The sequence below is a fragment of the Mucor mucedo genome, assembly GCF_025094135.1.
Source record: "Mucor mucedo strain NRRL 3635 chromosome Unknown EV154scaffold_173, whole genome shotgun sequence".
NCBI classification, from domain to species: domain Eukaryota; kingdom Fungi; phylum Mucoromycota; class Mucoromycetes; order Mucorales; family Mucoraceae; genus Mucor; species Mucor mucedo.
Genome location: NW_026252457.1, coordinates 43733 through 61511, shown reverse-complemented (window position 1 = coordinate 61511; position 17779 = coordinate 43733). Strand labels below are relative to the sequence as shown.

The 17779-nt window shown below is 35.6% G+C and overlaps 4 protein-coding genes across 4 annotated transcripts; 2 read left to right on the top strand and 2 right to left on the bottom strand.

Annotated features, from left to right (window-relative positions):
- Positions 1 to 1264: 1264 nt before the first annotated feature.
- EV154DRAFT_473321 (uncharacterized protein) lies at positions 1265 to 3323 on the top strand. Its single transcript, XM_051597932.1, has 4 exons — positions 1265 to 1453; positions 1515 to 1967; positions 2036 to 2316; positions 2382 to 3323. The coding sequence occupies exons 1-4, from the start codon at positions 1306 to 1308 to the stop codon at positions 3180 to 3182; spliced, it is 1683 nt and encodes a 560-aa protein (XP_051451762.1). The 5' UTR covers positions 1265 to 1305; the 3' UTR covers positions 3183 to 3323.
- Positions 3324 to 5160: 1837 nt separating this feature from the next.
- Positions 5161 to 6534, bottom strand: EV154DRAFT_527985 (uncharacterized protein). The gene has a single exon (XM_051603535.1). The coding sequence runs from the start codon at positions 6465 to 6467 to the stop codon at positions 5430 to 5432; it is 1038 nt and encodes a 345-aa protein (XP_051451761.1). The 5' UTR covers positions 6468 to 6534; the 3' UTR covers positions 5161 to 5429.
- A 7063-nt stretch (positions 6535 to 13597) lies between these two features.
- Positions 13598 to 14281, top strand: EV154DRAFT_527982 (uncharacterized protein). The gene has a single exon (XM_051603534.1). It carries the CDS (start codon positions 13608 to 13610, stop codon positions 14247 to 14249), a length of 642 nt encoding a protein of 213 aa, XP_051451760.1. The 5' UTR covers positions 13598 to 13607; the 3' UTR covers positions 14250 to 14281.
- Positions 14282 to 15514: 1233 nt separating this feature from the next.
- On the bottom strand, positions 15515 to 17566 carry EV154DRAFT_556175 (FAD-linked oxidoreductase-like protein). Its single transcript, XM_051605336.1, has 2 exons — positions 16294 to 17566; positions 15515 to 16231 (listed from the first exon to the last, which is right to left on the bottom strand). Exons 1-2 carry the CDS (start codon positions 17489 to 17491, stop codon positions 15615 to 15617), a joined length of 1815 nt encoding a protein of 604 aa, XP_051451759.1. The 5' UTR covers positions 17492 to 17566; the 3' UTR covers positions 15515 to 15614.
- Between the last annotated feature and the right edge of the window lie 213 nt (positions 17567 to 17779).

The window sequence follows — 17779 nt, the reverse complement described above, 5'->3', positions numbered from 1 at the left end:
TACCAAACTTTTTTTTTTTCATTAGTGCTTTACTAAATGTAGCTCATTCGAATTCATAAGCAATAAACTAAACTGAGACCTTATTCGGACCATTCGTTTTCATTCAAACAGTTTAATTAAGCATATCGTCACTTTCTTCTGACTTAAAGTGGGAGAGTAAGTTGCTCATTGAAAGCGGCTGATCTCACTATATTATCAAATCCTTCCCTCTTTCCAAGTATAAAACCATTGGAGAGTGAATGTACACTTATCCAACCCCCAAAAAAGACCGTATCAGATATTCACCATGTTCTTATTATCCAATAATATTTTTCCGGAATTGTTTTGCTGCCTCCGAACTACAAGTTTTTGGATGATTGATACGTACCTCTCTGTTAAAATGCTAGCTATTTTGCTTCTTTACGTCGAATAAGCTACTTGATGAAACAAATATGTTGATATTCGACCTAGCTTGTTTCTTTAAGTCCGGTTGTTTTTGTTTTTTCTACTCCAGAAAATATGTCATCGATACAGCGTTTTGCCATGTTTCACATTTCTCGCTGAGGGCTTAAAAAGTCGTCTTTATCTTTGAAGAACACAGGTCGTTTCCCTTCTGTTACTTTGAAGGATGATAACTATACCATTAATTCATCAAAATTTTTATTGAATGAGAGTGTGATGATTTGCAAATGTTACAGAAGCGATCAAAAGTAATTAGTTTTACAACCTAACACACTGGTTTATAAATTACAAATTTAATTTACTAGTTTGCTCCCAGACATTAGGTGATTGCCATTTAACAATTTGAGTAAATTCACTGCCACCTAGCATTCACTGTGAGACAGAAAATAATTAATCTTTACAGGTAAGAGTATCGAAATCTACCAAATTAGTTATCACTGATAGTATGCATCCTGGGCGCATCATCAAATAAGTCTCGTCGATCATAGTGTCAAATTCCATATTTGGGTAGGCCTGAGCCTAAAAATCAGTAAAACTTTTTTTTTAATGTGATTATTTAAATTTTGTCATTACCTTTAGAAACTGCTGTCTTAAATAGAAAGCTTTGTTATTGTTGTGGCTTCTTTTAAAGCCAAAACAAAACATAATAATATGAAAATAACATGGTATAGGACAGCCAAGAAAAATAATTGGCCAGCTCATAAATGAAACGGAACTTAAATCTGTGTAACAGTCGCACCATAAAAGATAGATCCACAAGAAATTAGACTATAAATAATGCTGGGATTGATGTCATTTTCCCTTTTTTTTTTTTTTCTTTTTTGTTATCTTGCCCTTTTTTTATACATAAAACATAGTTAAAGGATGGCAAGTGACGTTGCTTATCAAAGAGTTCAACCTCAAAATGACCTCAAAGGAAGCTTACTATTCAAGTATAGATTAGCAAAGGGGTTAACGATGGTAAGTTTATTTGCCATTGTGCTCATGGCTGCAAGCTCGATCTTTTATCCAAGTAAGTCAAAATGGCATTGCTTTCGTGGTCTCCTATATTAACCGAGAACTTATATAAATAGATTTTATGTATTCCACTGACGACGGCACCCAAGACGCTGCTGAAACGGAATATCAAAGTAACGAAGCTGGACGTTGTTACTTGCCCAACACACTTAAAATGCCCACAAGCCCTGACGGATCATACACACCGCCTACGCCCCATCAAAGTTTGGTAAGAGCAGTTAGATTTGCCTCCCCCGAAGAGTTTCAAGACTACTGTAGTCAATACGATGCCGAGCTGGGGGCTTTCACCGAGGAATGGAAATACAACGAAAACGGTGAATGTGGTAACTGGCAAGAGAAGTATACCAAAATGCACAAGACAGACATGGAAGCATTGAAAAACTATCAAGATGGTATCTTCCCATCAGATATCAAAGTGGCTGAGAAACCCAAATTTATTTCATATCTTTGTAAAGAAGTACCCAAAGATAGTAACAGAGGTTGTGGTGGTTTGGCTGATAGAATGGGTGGTAAGTTAATTTATGCTCTACCCCTTTATTGCTCTTAATTTTAATAACTCCTCTTCTTGTTTTTATAGGTATGATCTCTACCATGTTTTATGCATTGCTCACAGATCGTGCTTATTTACTCAACTGGGCTGAATTAAATCCTTTGCCTCTTGAGGCTATTTGGGAGCGACCTCATATTGAATGGTCACACGATCCCGAAGAAATGGAAGCTTTGTTCACTGACGATAAGAATGAATTGCTTGGATATCAGAAAGTAGACACATTGAATAGAAAGGCCAAGATTTTAACACAGACTTTATTCCCTGATGGAGGAGAAAACACCGATTGGAAGAAGTTGTGGAACGGAACTGTAAGTATTTATTTTGTTTTACATAAGATTTATTTTTATAACTAACAACAATAACAATAAAATAGTATGTTGAAGTGCGTTCTAATCGCGGTTATATTCTTCGTACATTCCAAGTGTCCAAGAAGTACACCAAGAAGTTAAACGCAATGGGTCTCACTAAGGAAAACACATTTAGATGTCTCACCAATTTCTTATTTAAGCCTACCATCGGCGCTAGACGTTTCTTGAACGCCTATAAGAAATTATTTGCTATGGAAAGTGTATTGTCCATTGGTATTCAAATCCGTACCGATGATAACGCTCTTGCTAATCCTCAGTTTGATGCTAACAACTTGGAGAAGTGGGGCCATTTCGTGAAATGTGCTTCTGACCTTGCTGCCTATAAAAAACAAGCTCATCACAAACATATTGTTTTCTTCCTTGTCACTGACTCCGCTCATTTGCGTGATGAATTCCTTTCAATGAACACAAACAAAGAATTGGCTTCAAAGTACATCAATGAAGAACTCTTGGATATCTCCAGTATGGTCATCACTGGCTTACCTATTGAACATATCGAACCCGATCAAATCGCAAAGTATATCGATGTCAAGGTTCACAAGGAAGTTAATTTGGCTAGAATGACACCCGGTGTGAACAGTGCCTATATGGAGAATTGGTTGCTAGGTGAAACTCAATACCGTGTCATTAGTATCCAAGGCTACGGTAAAATGGCTGCATTCTATTCAGGCGATGATAAAACCTCTATCTCTATGCCTAAACCTTCCAAAGTTGATGGTGTCTTGACTCCTCCTGAAATCTCTTGCTCTTCAGAAGAATCTTTTGTTACTTTTGACTGGCTCAGTACTACTTGGAGTTTGGGATAAATCATCCTTTTCTTTCTTTTAATTCTTGTAATCATATTATTATTTATACACACTCTTTTTGTTTTTTTCCATTAAAATATTTTTTGACCACAAATTAGGGTCATCTAAAAAAAAAAGAAAAAAAATCGGGCTGGTTTAGGTAACACGAATACAATTGTTTCGGATCTCGATTGATGATTAAAAATAGTGTCAGCTTTTTAAATTCATACCTGGATGCAGTGTTTGTCTGGTTACAGCTATCCGATCTCAACATGTTCCTGAAAGTTCTGATATATTCCACTCAACCATGTCAAACGCTTGCACGCATCGAATGACCAATTGTAACATTAACTTGATTGAAACCTGCGATATCTATTTTAGCCCTTATGATCTATTCTAAAAATACAAATTTTTATTTAAAAATAAATCGCTACGACAAATGATTACGCCATGACCACATCTTGTTTTAAAAGCTGGTTTTTTAGACCTATCTCTATAGTGTGACAAATCTTTATGTGAATCAGACAACCTTGTCATTTCGGGTGTCTTGGCGTGGTTTGTCTGCGTGCTAAATCATGTATGAAATGCTCGCTATAAACGCATTTATAATCATTTAGGGGTGCCAACATATAGTATTAGACTCTGATAAGTCATCGATATAGGTTAGCCCATGAAAATTATATTGAGTTTGGCAATAGCATTGAAGGTAAGCAATATATATATATATATATATATATATCAAAGACTTATCAAAGTCAATTCAAAGTCAATTCAGAAAACCGGGATGGGATTCTATTATTTATCTTCCCCAAGACCTTTTAAAAAGGAAGACCATCTTAAATGTAAGGGAAACATCCTTGGTAGATCCTGCCGAACCTTAAAACTTTTTTTTTTTTTTTTTTTTTTTTTTTAGAATGCGAAGTATTGAGAGTAAATGAATAAAAAAAAAAGCCTCGTGACAAAGAGCACGAACATTCGCTACATGTTCCTTTTATGTACCGAAGGAAATGTTTTTCTCTATAAAATAACATTCGAAAACTAGCCACTACTACCTCAAATAGGATGCAATATCATTATGCAAGTCAAAGTAAGATTGGCTATAACTATATCTGGATTTTTTTTTTAGAAACTTTATACATGACTGCAGCATTCAGAGGCTTAGAACTGACAAGTAAACCATCTCATTCTAATAAGAATAGAGGGGCAACACGGGCTGAAATTGGAGAGAAAATGAATGCTATACATTTGAATGTAACGCTAAATCAGATACCTATGAGTGGTGCACCAAATCGATACATCAAAAACTGTAGCTGGTTATAAGTTAAAACTGCACCGATGGCATTTCCGAATGTTTCTTTCTTTGCAATCACCTTCCATTAAATGACATACAGATATTTGTGTTTGACTTGACGTTGACTTTGGAATGGTAAGTCTCATTCTCGACGCCAATTGTGCTGCTGCCGTTATTTGCACTATACACTTTTTCGTATATCTATGGGGATGCCCATAATAATAAGGTTTTGACTTTGATAATGCAACTTGGTTGTCAGCCTTATGGCATGTTGAAAAAACTTTGGTTTTCCAGACCTGGAGCATGGCTGCATCGGTATAGAAATTCAGAACATTATAAATAAAGAAGAAAAAAATTAAACTTGTATTTGTTTGATCACCATACATGTTACATTGGGCTTACAGCATGTGTAAAAAACAGTAATATTCCATCGCTTCAGACCCAAAAAGTTTCATCCAGTCATATTTTAAAAAAATGCACTATGCCTCGTTAACTTGTGGCTGTAATATTGACATGTAGTAGATCATAAAGAGACAAACAATATCAGGCCTATGCTATTTTGGGGACCGTGTTACAATTACGTAACGTAAGGGGAGATGCCCATCAGATGTCCAACAGGCGGGATCTCCCTTCCGTTATGAAGCAGCCTTTATCCTTTGAAAGGCCGCTACGGTAGATGGTTAGGAACTGCATGATTATATACCGGAGTCTCGCCTTTTAGCGTGCATGATGACATTGTAACGATGACGACAGGCAAAGACATGGTGTAACTTGAGAGTTTTTTTTTTTTGTTTTCTTAATAATAATGAAAGAAAGGGGTGTTGGCAAGTAAATTAAATATCTTGAGTAATTAATTTGACCCGTAGTATAAGAATACTTGTGAAAAAGGAAAGAATACAGAATTAAGGGGAGAGAGAGGGGTGGGTTGGGGGAACGATGGCTGTTTGATTTTTTTATTTAAATAATTATTTCGTTGTCTATGCTGATATGGCCCAGCCATCATAAAAACCACTATCTACTTCTCTTGAAGACTTATTACTGTCATCTTCTGTTACGATGCAATCTTCATCTTCAAACGGATTTTTTAAAACTTGGTTATTTTGGTCAACTGTTCTTTTTAATCTATGACGTAAATTTCTGTCTTCTTCTAATTCAATATGAGGTTCGAATGCACCATGTAAACCGTTTCTCATACTGTGAAATATATACATTGCATCCTTTTCTGAATTGCTTAATTTTGATTCACTTTCTAAACACTGTTCGATGATGATTCTTGCTTTTTCCACAAGCGAGTTTGTTTTATTGATCTCATCCAGGCCGGTGGTCGGTAGTACAGCGCCAGCAACATTTCCACCATTTCGCTTTTCCAGTTCGAAAGCATCCTCCAACAATGTCTTGCGTCGTTTAGGTCTCTTATGATCTAACGCATATCTTATAGCAAAATGTGCTTCCATTCCACCTCTTCTATGTATTTCGTTTCCATCACCAATCCTGGATAGATTTGCTTCCATTTTATTTAAAAATTCAATACGAGATTTCGAGTCTGAAGGTAAAACAAATAAAATATAATTTAACGTGTATAATCTATGAGCTACCATACGCCAAAATCCATCTACCGATGACGATGGTGTTGATTTTAGTGGTGTTGAATGAGATGGGGCCAATACCAATGGCTGTTGTAATTCCACTAAAGTACCGTAACTGGAACTGGGTCGAATTGGATTAATGATTCCGTCCAAACCTCCCTTTAATCTGGCTGCCATGTAAAGTGCACGGTTTTGACAACGTTTGTCACTAAAGAAGAAGCTATCGAATACATCATCGAATTCTGTGTTTTTGGCCTCCTTGGAAATAACGAGTAACGTTTCAGAAAAACTGGCTACTTTGTTACTTGCCGGTGAAGAGGGATTATATTCACGTCTTGTCGGTGGTGGTGATGATGACGTTGTTTCTGTCTTGCTTTTGAATCCAAGACGAACAGACTTTATGCGTGAGATTTTCGATGAAAAGACCATTGTATTTTTAAGAGAGAAGAAAAAAAAAGAAGAAAAAAAAAAAAAGGAAAAAAATGAAAAATGAAAAAAAAAAATCTTCCTTTTTATTTGTTGCTGTTGAGCTGCCAAAATAAGAATACATGCAAAAGCTCAGACACGTTCCTTTTGGGTCTCCTTTGTTGAATCCTATTTTTAGCCCTATGAAATAACTCCGAAGAAATACCCTTTTCTTGCTATGAAAAAAAAACGAGTGATAGTTTTGATGACCCGTCATCAGGACTGGTCTGCTACATACTGCTAATCCCGCCCCCCATTGTGGAGGTTTTTTTCTTTTAGGCCACATGATTCTGGACCTAGAATTGTGTATAAAATATAAACATGATTTTTTTTCTTGTACGCCCCAACTCATTGATAATTGGTGTACAGGTAACCTTTTTGAAATCCCATATTGTTTGTTCAAAAACCATTTTGGGTGACTCATCTAATTCATTTGGATGCATAATCAATAAATTAATTGTCTTGGTACAACACTTGTAACATATCCCATTCACAATTGCTACAAACTGTGGCTCCATAACCAAAAAAAATCTTCTTTTGCATCTAAAAATAGATTGCCATATGGCTCTTTTCTGTCAATCTCTGAACTAAATATATTAAAACAGCCATTCACTAGGCAATCGGTAGAACATTCTGTTTATTTGCTTCCTGAAAAAACAATGAATCATTGTTGTCTTTTGTGTTGCAAATTATAATTAAACACTCAACCCTTTCATTTAGTGTGCTTGCTGAAAAAATTATTCCCATATAAAAAGTGAGATATTCTTCTATCGAACTGGCTCAAATGCTATAAGCTATAAATATAGTGAAAGTATTCATCCATCAACGAGGTTTCACAAAACTTCGTCTGTACACCCATTTGGTTTCACGTTGCACAAGTGGCTTTCTTTGTGAAGTGTACCATCCACGTTTTCTTCAGTTACCTGAATCCTATCTTTTCTTAACTGAAACTGACCCAATCCCAATCGAAATGTAGCAAACCCGCTTAATCTTTGTTAAACAAGGCATTTTTTTAAAAAAAAAGTATATGTATCATACAAGACATCCTGATTGCCACACTACCCAGGTAAAGCTCTTTAATCAAGAATGCGTCTATTATATAGCCTTAAAAACTCCCAGCTTTTTTAAATCCTTCGGTAACATTGAATACTCTTAAAACTGACCCTTTTATACAAGTGTTCATATGAGTTTACACTGTGTATGATAATCTCCCTGACATATTTATTTCTTCTTTTAAATCTCAATGTTCCATAGTCCTTTTAATTCCCCCAGGAAGCAGACTTAGGGTCTACCAAGGCACGTCAATGTGACCCAAACAGTGCGAAACAAAGGAGTACAAGCCGGTTTAGAAACATCATGATTTTTTTTTATTTTTTTTATTTTTTTTTTTTTTTGGCAGTAGGAACAGTAAAATGACAGTCTTAGCTCGCTATACTCCATCTTATAAGCCTGAAAAGATTCAAAGTACAAAAAAAAGCAGATCTAAAATCACCTATAGAATGGGAGAACAGTTTCTTCAGATTGTTTTACAGACCAGCAAAAAATAGAATGATACGCGCCTCCTGAAAACCATATCCATGTCATTACACAATTTCATCCACACGTCAGTTTTTAAAGAAAGCAGGTGATGGTAAGTAAAGAGATGTCATTTGGTAATGGATTGATAAATATATTTGAATTATCTGCAGAGTCATGTCATAAAGAATAAAAGTGAGCAAACGTTCTCTACAGTCCCCCTTATTCTAGTTATTATCATCTCCTCCATCTATATGTTCTTAACCCTTTTAAAGAAATTTGTTTACCCCAAATTCGCCATAGTATCCCATCTTGGCAGTGTTTTTTTAAACACAGTTTATACATTTTTATACATTTATGCTTCTTTAACCCGCCATTGTAGGATGGGTTTTTAAAATCAATCCAAGAAAATCTTCACCCTAATTTCTTCTGGGATTATCAAAAACATAAATCACCTGTTAAAATTGTTTCAAAAAAAAAGGAAAAAAAATGATATCTGACCCCTTGATAGCGCCTTATTGAAACTTGCGTAGAAAAAGAAGAGTGACTTATGGGCTTACTATAAGAACCCCGCATTCAATAAATGACCTCCAGGGGTTCCATTTGATCAAGTGTCTTTTCAATTGTGTACTAAGTGACACGAATGAACATGTTTTGTTGCATCAATTGAAACATATGCATAAACTTCTAGAAACAAAAACCGCATATGTCAATATATCACTGGTATAATGCTCTCATTGTTAGGTCATTCGAACTATGTCAATGTAGTCATTACTCTTCAAGTACTGTTCCTGTTACGTCATGCATATGGCACGATTTACAACAATATTGATTTATACAGATCGACATAGTACGGCTTGGCTAGTCGCTAAAACATGTAATTTAAATACTCTCATTGATAAGCTTTGTCGAAACGTATCGACTACCGGGTGATATTTATAAATAGCAATTTACCAACGCCAAGAATATATGTAAATTAATCTTGCAGATTATTAAAAAATTCATTTAACTAAACATCAGCCATAATTAAAGAGATACAAATACGCCTCCATTCATGTAAAAATAGATTATTACCATATGGTCGATCACTCCCAAGAAAACTAATCTAATATATGATGATTCTCCGTTCTTTTAATGGGTCTGAGAAATGGGATTATTCAACGAATACAGATAGTTCGTTGTTACATTCCCTGCGAGTAAATGAAAATAGGGGTACAGTGGTTATAAGTTGTGCAACAAATATATATGTTAAGCGCCATGCATGGATATGTTTTGGTTTCTACATGTAAGAATCAAACATGATGTAAACGAACTCAGCAAAAAGTTTAATTGAATATTTCACTATATATAAACCTTGAGCCTTCATTTTTTAGGGATAAGCATTTTGTTTCAATTCACAGTATGATAACTGACAATTAACGTCGACGATAACATCATCAGTACTGGAGAGGGTTTGAATTATTGAATTACTACAAAGATGCTATACTACAGATGTATATGCGTTTAAGATATTAGCTTTCTATCGAAATAGAAATCCCATTATTGATTAAATCATAACTAAGGGACGGGAGAGTCCGCCCTTTCATCTTCTTTATACTTCTAATGTTGTTCTTTTATCAAACACATTATCATCTATTTAAGAAAAGAGTTTTACAGTCGTATCCTCTTGTATGATAAACGTTTTTAGCGTAAATATTTCAATTGTACAGGTAAAGTAGCAACTATTAGTAGCCCGGGTTACAAACTATTATAGATTTTCCTTTAAAACAATAAAAACATACATTTTTAGGAACAAGGATCAATATACTGTTGTTTACACCACAAACATGACATGTAATTAAACTTCGTACTAATAGTATCTTCTCCTGATAAGTTTCTATATACAGTTTACTTGCTATTTCCACAATGCAATAATGCACTTTTTATAGTGACGTTGGTATAGGGCTAGAAATGTTGTTATCTCTATAAGCATATATCCAAAAATGGGACAGTTGAATGACGCTTTATAACATTATCTATTGTTCTCAAGACGTTATAACTGGGCTACAAGGGGCACTTTTTTTGGAATTGTATATCAAGAGATGTTTACATGATTGATGATTTCCCAGACAATTTTAAAACAAATTGGACCTGTGAGAAAAAAACATTACACATATTATTGTTGTCATCGGTAAATGTTTCTGTAACTTTGCTAATGACGTTCTTGAACATACTAGGTATATAACTTACATTAAATCGTAAAAGTGTGTCTTTCGGCATTTATTCATAAAGATAATCCTTAAAGTTTATAACTTGTTAGGCATTGTCACAGAAAACAAATAAGCAACAAGAGCAAGATGAGAATGCTATTATAATAGAGCTTTCCACTCAAGGCGACAGTAGAAAGAGCCTACATGTTTTATGCAACATGTTACGAAATTAATGATATAACTTTCAACATTTTGGTATTGAGGTGACCGTACATCAATCTTCCGTTTGGGATTAAAGTTGTGCGAGAGTAGGCGCCAAAATACGACATGGTCAAAAAATAACATCATTCGGCCGAAATCGTTGTTCATCGCCATCAATATCTGGCAGGGAACTCTTAAAGACTAGGTACATTTTATTGATAGAAAAATTGGTAATTGTAGTAGACCAAGCTTTTGATCCTTTCGATCAGCTTTAAATACAATCAAGGCACTTGTATACTACTTTTGAAAAGCTGATATCACTATTATAGTTTGCAAATAACAGGATCATATATGATTCCTGCATAATTACAGTATCAATTGTTACAGTTCATTTATACATCACCCGCATATCATGACATATGTTACTTTTTTTTAAAAAATACTAGTTTAAGTTTTTATATTTGTAAAATAAGTGCAGTACCAGAGGACATCTTTTGAATAAAAGGACGGTCTCTGAAAAATTATAATGGGTGATTTTTATTTTTTATAAAAGGCGGGTTTTATATCTCAAAGGATGTTTTTCTATTCTCACCAACTTTGATTGATTACATATTTTTTTTTTATGAGAATGAACAGGGAAGAAAACTTGCCAAAGGAGAGCGCGATGCGATAGAATGTAAAGAAGAAGTCCTCCTCACTTTTATAACAGTAATGACGAGGTACCAAGAAAATGATTCTCTTCTCCCGCAGGCTGCATAATCCAGGTATTTGGGTATTGCAATTTAGTAAAATAGTTTGATATTATGATCATATGTATGCTTTTGGTTTTGAACCTTGAACATGTTCTGAATGAAAGTTCAAGAAAACATACTCTGGATTGTTTGAATCAAGTTTATTAGTTAGGATCAACGACCCACGAAAGAGCCAACGGGATCTATGCTGTCGAATAGTCTCGATGATTTTGTAATCAAAAATTGGCTATTTGTTGATAAGTACTATGAAGATTGCGACTCATTGCATCGGGAAAGTATCTTCAAACTTTGCCTAATCAAAGTTTAATCAAAATAGACGAGTGTCAAGACAGCATATTACCGATCCCAAAAGCAAAAGCAATAGTCTTTAAATTTATGGATATTTTTGAATCTTATTAGTAAATAAAAACAATATAATGGTCAACTTGAGGTTTCATGCTTATCTTATGCTATACACGGAAAGAAACCTGCCGATATTTGCGTTCATCTTTGGAGGCATTTCCATTTTGGCACAGGCCAAAAAAAAAAGCCTACATAATAGCACAATATGTATTAAGCATACAGACAATAGAACACAAAAACCAGTGCTAATAAAGGCATTGCCCAATTTGTATTGTTAATGAGGAGATAGCATTATTTAATGTTGGTATCAATGAGGATTGCCCATGTTCTTCAGAAGTATCTTGATTGAGTTATAAAGGAATTATCCCAGCTACGAAACTTTTTTTAAGTTCTTTGACACGTTGTCATTAAATTTTGACAATAAATGTAGTATGTTTGGAATTATTTAGAATATGATACATCACCTTTGTTTTGCAATTACACTGAGGTTTATAACTTAACTTGGCAAATTTATCTACACAAAAGCCGATTGTGACGATTAAGAATGACATACATAATTAAACCAGTCTAACGCATGTAAAGTTGGATTTAGGTTATTGTTGTCATCCATTTTGTTTAATTTTAATTCTTTGACGCATTGTTTATCATTATTACGCATTAGCTCCAAACAACAGCGTGTTTATTGTGATATAAAACTACAAGAGATATTATTGGATGAAAGTCATCTGCATAAAAATGCTTTGTGCAACCGCGGATTTGACAGCGATATTCGTGTAACCACTTTGAAAGAGGTTTAGATCCATTGGCACCTTTATTCGAAAATTGAAAACTCGGAAAACCTTATTTCACGCTAAACCTTGTTCATTGTACATTATCCCCCTTTGTAATAATCCTCTAAAAACCCCAATAATGAGAATTCGGCATATTGTTTGTTTTCTAATATAAAACTTTCTAAAATCCGCCTTTTCTAGCATATGTTATAACACAGACTAAAGTTTCCAAAATGGCATTGGTAGTTATGCTAGCAAGCGCGACTTACGGTAAGCATACTTGAAAATAAATGTGACACAAACTAACGTGATTATGAAGGTCTATACCAATACATTAGCTCTGGTGCAAGACACGATGACCGCATCGAACCAATCGATTTCAAGCATAGTTCTGTGGCTATTCAAGGTGCTATCCGCAACATCCAACTCTGGCTTAGTTCCTGTGGTCTTCCTCCACTCACCGCCTATTGCACCAATCAAAGTGATGCCGAATACTCAAAATCAGTCTTACTTGAGATAGTTGATAACTATCCCGAAATTTTGATTAACTACCTTCATGACCAACCATCTCGTCCACTTGCTGGAGCTTTGGCACATCTGATCGTGAATGCATTAGGAATTCCTTTAGACGACATGAACGCGTATCGCGCCTTGGCAAACTTACTTTGTGTCTGCAATGATTCGTTTGTGATTGATTTCGTTTTGGTCTGTCTTGGTAACAGAACTACACTATGCTCATCTACAAGTTTCACTAAGAGAATCACCAAATGCATTTTCTTCTTACAATCTGAGTCACCAAAATACAAAGAGAAGAAAACGTTCATTGATAATTTAATTTTGTCTTTTAAGACATTAAACGAAATAGACTCTATTAGATTTCGAGGATTACTGGAAGCAATCATGTATAAAATCGAAACCATTACTACAGGGTTTAAAAGAATTCCTTGTCTGTTATCTGGTTTGGAACACGGGCCTGAAACTAAAGCCGTCGGTGACACATCAATTCTTGGGTATAACACCAACACTGATTATTGCGATATTCATGGCGAAGATCAGGCAGCTCCAATTACACCAACAAATGCATCTTACAATTACTTATGCAAATACCGCTCCCATTATTTCTCACAAAAAGCACATATCGAAGAGCTCATGGATTACGTCGAATCCTGTATCAAGATTCAAGAGTCTTGTATGGATGGCTGTTCTTCTTTAATTTCGCTTGGTATCGCACAAATAAAAAGCGCTTGTATTCCAGTTTTTGAGCAAATCGAACTCGCCGAGAAGTTTTTGTGGAGTTTTGAAAGAAATTTTGTTTTATTTCATATGTGCCATGTTATGCCCACAAGCTACATCACCAATAGGCTCGAAGCCATCGTTGAAAGTACTACACGTCGCCATATATATTTTGATGAAATTATAGAATTGGGGGAGTTGATCAATACCAAGACGCAGTTATTACTTGCTTTAAAAATGACCTTTAACCTATCAAAGAAATGCTCTAGCATTGAATTAGGAAATGAATGGCAAGATCGAATGTCAGACGAGAAATCGGATTGTGAAGATTTAATTATGAACTACAGTCGCCTTATTCAAATATGGACAGAGCTGGCCCCCATCATCGAATCAAACGTAAACATCCACAGAGTATTGAATCATATCAAGCAATCCGTAAAATATAACCTTGACAATGTCGATGAGACGAGTACCGCGTTAGTAATCCTGCGAGACGAGATCTACTATGTCAACAGCAAGAGATTTCGAATATTCTTGGGAAGAAATCAATTGCGACTGTTAGACCCGTTGTTTGGAAATTGGGAAATTATGCCAATTGAAATCGAGCCCCAGAATGAGGACTCTTGCATACACGAAACTAGACCATATCTCATGACCTCAAAAGCTATCCAACGTATGATTGAGAACACTTCAAAAACTATTTTCGGATTAAGAGCCGAAATTAATGTTGAAACAATACGATGATTTTTTTGCGCCCAATAATAAAAAAAAATTCTGTTGTTTGACAGAAATGCATGTTTCTCCAGTTTCCATACCCTCGTTTAGAGTTTTAAGGTTTATTTGTAAATCATAATTGGCTTGGGATCACCTTTGCCAAAAAGGGACATTTTAGACAAAAGTCCGTCCCGACCTTTCCCGCGCCTTATGCAGAGTCGTTGGGAGTTTAGCAAATGTTGATAATTCAATGCAACGTTATGCGTACAGGTCTAAAAATCGGTTTATATGAATCCATGTTAAAAATGTGATACTTTATTATCAAGCTACCCGTTATCAAACTTTCTTGTAAAATGTACAGATAACGAGAGGGGCTTAACTGATAAAAGCAACATCGATTATATTATTTCAATGAACGGAGACATTCGGGCTTTGCTCCTTTTTCAATACATGTAACCCAAAGTATAGGGGTAAGAGGTATTGGTAACAGCACACAAAGTTTTTACGAAAAACAAGAGACGCTAAATTTTGGGATCAAGAATTCACTAGAGAAAGAGTAAACCTTTGTTTTTACGACAAATTGTTTCCGCCATGGCACCTAACGGAAGCCCTGTTAACTGTACATAAACATCCTTTGAACTCAGGTATACACTAAAAAACCAATGTACCAACTATCTGACTCTACTCGCAAGGTTCAACATAATCTATAATTGTTGGGGATCTATCGCTCATTTTTCCCATCTACTCGGAGCTTATGCTAGCAGTCCTCGGGTATACTTCCCCGCAGGCGTAATTTTTATAAAAAAAATTACTAATATGGGGTATTGTCGATTCCAGTTGTCCCTGTAGTCGGAATAACATTCGTTTATTGTATCATTTAAAAAAGCTATTGCTTAGTTTTAAAAGGATATTTTTGTATTTACAACGTGGCTTGGGATGTTCTGTATCAAAAACAATTTGAAAAATCAACCGTCTAATAGTGTAAAACTCAATGTATATATGTGTTTTAATGTTTGTTTAAACAAGATGTAAGTCTCACCATCACTTTTTAGTCAAATATATCAGATTGCATATCATCTAAATTGACAAAGTTTCTGGGTCACCCAACAAGTGTGACGGTATGAAAGTACAACTAAAAACAAATGTAATATACCAATCATTGTGTGTGGCACTATAGCGTTACTGGTTCATCTTTTGATTTCATCTAAATCAAAAGAAGCTGTTCTCGATGTCAAAAAGAAGATTGTGGCATCAAACGTTTACTGCCTCATTTCTAAAATTTCTCCACGTCTATATTCTTTAAATAAAAATGTAGTTTTATTAAAAAAGATCTAATACAGGGGGAGTGGGAAATACACAATATAATACAAATCAGAGGAGATGGGGGATATAGGTTTAGACGGAACTAGTGATGGAAACATCAGACGTGCCAGTACCAGTCAAACGACCTTTTAACTCATCCCACATTAACTGGCGTTCAACTGCTACGCCGCCTAAGACCGAGGAATTTTCTTGAGCGCGACGGAGTAAATAAGGGATCACTTCATCAATCATACCATACGGTAAATATTTATAAATAGAGTAGCCATTACGACCCAAGGTATAAGATAACTGGTCTTGCATTCCGAACAGCTGTCCGAAATGAACAATTCCTGCACGAGCATTGATGTTGTTGCGTTCCATTTCCTCAATAGTTGTGATTACGGAATCGCGGTTATGGCTAGCAACCATAAATATAATGGGTGAAGTTGTGTTGGTAACAGATTCGCCCGTAGTTTGTTGGTATTCGCCTAATTTATTTAACAAAAACTTGACACCACCATTATAAGAATCATGTGTATCCTCCAATGTTTCGTGAATGGGAGAGACGTATCCCATTTCTCCGGCGCGTTTGCGTTCTGACACCATGTAAGCACCTCGTACCAACTTGGCAGCGAAAGTAAATTTGTCACGTCTGGCAAGCTCAACATCTAATTCAAGTCTTCCACGAGATGATTTGGTGTACATTTGGTCTAAGAAATAAAGTCAATTTCCTATCTAATCTATGGTTTTTTTTTTCGAATAACAAACTTACAGGTATTATACACAGTAGGAGATCGTTCTTGTTCATTGTATTTGCGTTGTAGATTCACGGCGACATGATCAATAGCATCTTGAAAATAGGATTGTTCTGCATCAACCATTACGCCCACTTGCAAGTCATGAGCTAACTGGCATACCTGTTCCAAACGATCTACCATGCGATCATATGCTTCCAAATCTTCAGCAGTTAAAGGAGCACCATGATTGTCATTTATACTTGTTTTCCACCAGATATCACGACCAGGGCCTTGTAAGTTAAATAATTTTCTGAATTCAATAACGTCCAAAGTAGCTTGTTCACTTTCGAGATGAGAAACGATGGTATCACGGTGCTCTCTTTGGGTTTGGTTTTCCGGGGCTGGTAAAAGCTTATCTATGACATTACGAATGCCTTGAGCATTTATGTTTCCATTCTGCTGGTTCTCCAAAAATGTTTGATCAAGTGCTGTAATTACTTGATTTACACGAAGAAGGAGCTCAGGAGGTGAGAAGGCAGTAACTTTGATTGCAGCCATAGAACCAGCTTTTACGCCACCGGCGGCGGTTTGAAGGCAGTTCTTTATCAAATGGAGAATAACATCGGCTTGCTGCTCGTCACGGTGATACTTTGATTGACCATCAACGTGATGATCTTCCTTATCTAAATGTAAATCAGCCTCAACAGATAGATCTAATATACAGTTAATGTTTGATTGAGCAAGCTTGTCCATGGTAGAAATGCATTCATCGGAGGTTTCACCGCCGCAGAAATGGCGAAAGAAGGTTTGCTTGACGAACCAATAAACAGGAGCTTGCAAATGGAGTTTCTCGGAAAAAGAAATTAAATAAGGAGCAGCGTCTACAAGCCAAGGTAATGTGCATAATTTGTAAACAAACAATCCCATGGCCAATTCTTGAGTAGATTTAGCCTCAACTGCGATACGGCTAGAAGCGTTTCTAAGTTCAGAAATTATGTTACTGCCATTGCTTGTATGGAAGGCGGGTTCAGCTTGCGCACCTGGAATTGAATTTAAATAATAATATGTAGCTGAGGTAAGAGCAATGCTTGCTGAAATTGTCTTGAATGGAATACGTGATTTGATGACATTAGTTGTGGTATATGATCTAATACTAGCTTGTGGTCGGACAATAGACTTTAAAAATGGTGTGCGCAATGGAAGACAAGCTACAGGACGTACAAAACGATGCATTACAATAAAAATGTTGGTTTATTTTTCAAAAAAAAAATCTAAAGGACCTTTATCTTAAGCTCCCTTTTTATATGAAAAAAATGTATCTACCAATCAGGATTTTGTGGGGGCAGACAGGCAAGTTGAACGAAATGCCTATTTTCAGTAATTTCTCACGACTGAACCAATCAAATGCTTGTAGCACTGTTGTGCCAAAAAAAATCATGAAATAGAAATGTTTCTGACAGCCCCTTTTGAAAGGTGACCCTGACAAGTACATCGGATATTAGAAGTCTGCATAGATTTTAT

What these genes read in the sequence shown, in the direction of transcription:
- EV154DRAFT_473321 (XM_051597932.1), top strand. Translation starts at nt 1,306, where the DNA reads ATGGCAAGTGACGTTGCTTATCAAAGAGTTCAACCTCAAAATGACCTC. An exon ending in TTTGGCTGATAGAATGGGTG is followed by an intron (nt 1,968 to 2,035) that starts GTAAGTTAATTT and finishes TTGTTTTTATAG; the next exon opens with GTATGATCTCTACCATGTTT. An exon ending in AGAAGTTGTGGAACGGAACT is followed by an intron (nt 2,317 to 2,381) that starts GTAAGTATTTAT and finishes ACAATAAAATAG; the next exon opens with TATGTTGAAGTGCGTTCTAA.
- EV154DRAFT_527985 (XM_051603535.1), bottom strand. Translation starts at nt 6,467, where the DNA reads ATGGTCTTTTCATCGAAAATCTCACGCATAAAGTCTGTTCGTCTTGGA.
- EV154DRAFT_527982 (XM_051603534.1), top strand. Translation starts at nt 13,608, where the DNA reads ATGCCCACAAGCTACATCACCAATAGGCTCGAAGCCATCGTTGAAAGT.
- EV154DRAFT_556175 (XM_051605336.1), bottom strand. Translation starts at nt 17,491, where the DNA reads ATGCATCGTTTTGTACGTCCTGTAGCTTGTCTTCCATTGCGCACACCA. An exon ending in TCCTACTGTGTATAATACCT is followed by an intron (nt 16,232 to 16,293) that starts GTAAGTTTGTTA and finishes TTTATTTCTTAG; the next exon opens with ACCAAATGTACACCAAATCA.